The 443-nt window shown below is 24.8% G+C and overlaps 1 protein-coding gene across 5 annotated transcripts in view; it reads left to right on the top strand.

Annotated features, from left to right (window-relative positions):
- Positions 1 to 443, top strand: part of LOC102678223 (G protein-coupled receptor kinase 1) — a 25,288-nt gene that overhangs the window by 7,188 nt on the left and 17,657 nt on the right. The window contains exon 2 of one of the 5 annotated variants that reach the window (XM_031513464.1): positions 77 to 155. The exons of 3 other annotated variants lie outside the window; for them this stretch is intronic. In XM_031513464.1, coding sequence (XP_031369324.1) covers positions 121 to 155 — 35 coding nt within the window. In that variant the 5' untranslated portion in view covers positions 77 to 120. Of the gene's footprint in view, positions 1 to 70; positions 204 to 443 lie in introns of those variants that run through there. One more of the 5 variants, XM_031513465.1, reaches the window with a different exon arrangement.

Here is a 443-nt window from a genome sequence, read left to right as displayed (position 1 = left end):
TTTTTTTTTTTTTTTTTTTTTTTTTTTTTTCATAATTTTCTCTTTTTATTGTTTCTTTCCTTTTTTGTTTCAACAGGAATACTATGCAGGGAATACTCGAGGTTAATATTTAATGCAAAGATGACACGATGCTTATACAACATCTCCGGAGACTGGTTAGTTAGCTATGAAATTTTAAACGTGAAACTCGTAAGAATTTGAAGGTATGTTTCAAATTTAATAAACGAGGAATTTTTTGTTTTAAATTTAAACGATATAGACGAATAGTTTTAGATTTATAGTTTTGATTTTAAAAAATTGATTTTATAAAATAATTTGAAACGAGAATAAAGATATATCGTTGAAATATACCGCGGTATCCAGAAGTTATTTTCATTTTTACGATATATGTGGATGTATGTTCAAATAAACCGCTAAAAAATTACACGAACGTAAAAATATTT

Source organism: Apis dorsata, unplaced genomic scaffold, assembly GCF_000469605.1.
Source record: "Apis dorsata unplaced genomic scaffold, Apis dorsata 1.3 scaffold_650, whole genome shotgun sequence".
Lineage (NCBI taxonomy): Eukaryota > Metazoa > Arthropoda > Insecta > Hymenoptera > Apidae > Apis > Apis dorsata.
The sequence above is the reverse complement of the archived record's forward strand: the minus strand, read 5'-3'. Positions and strand labels throughout refer to the sequence as shown.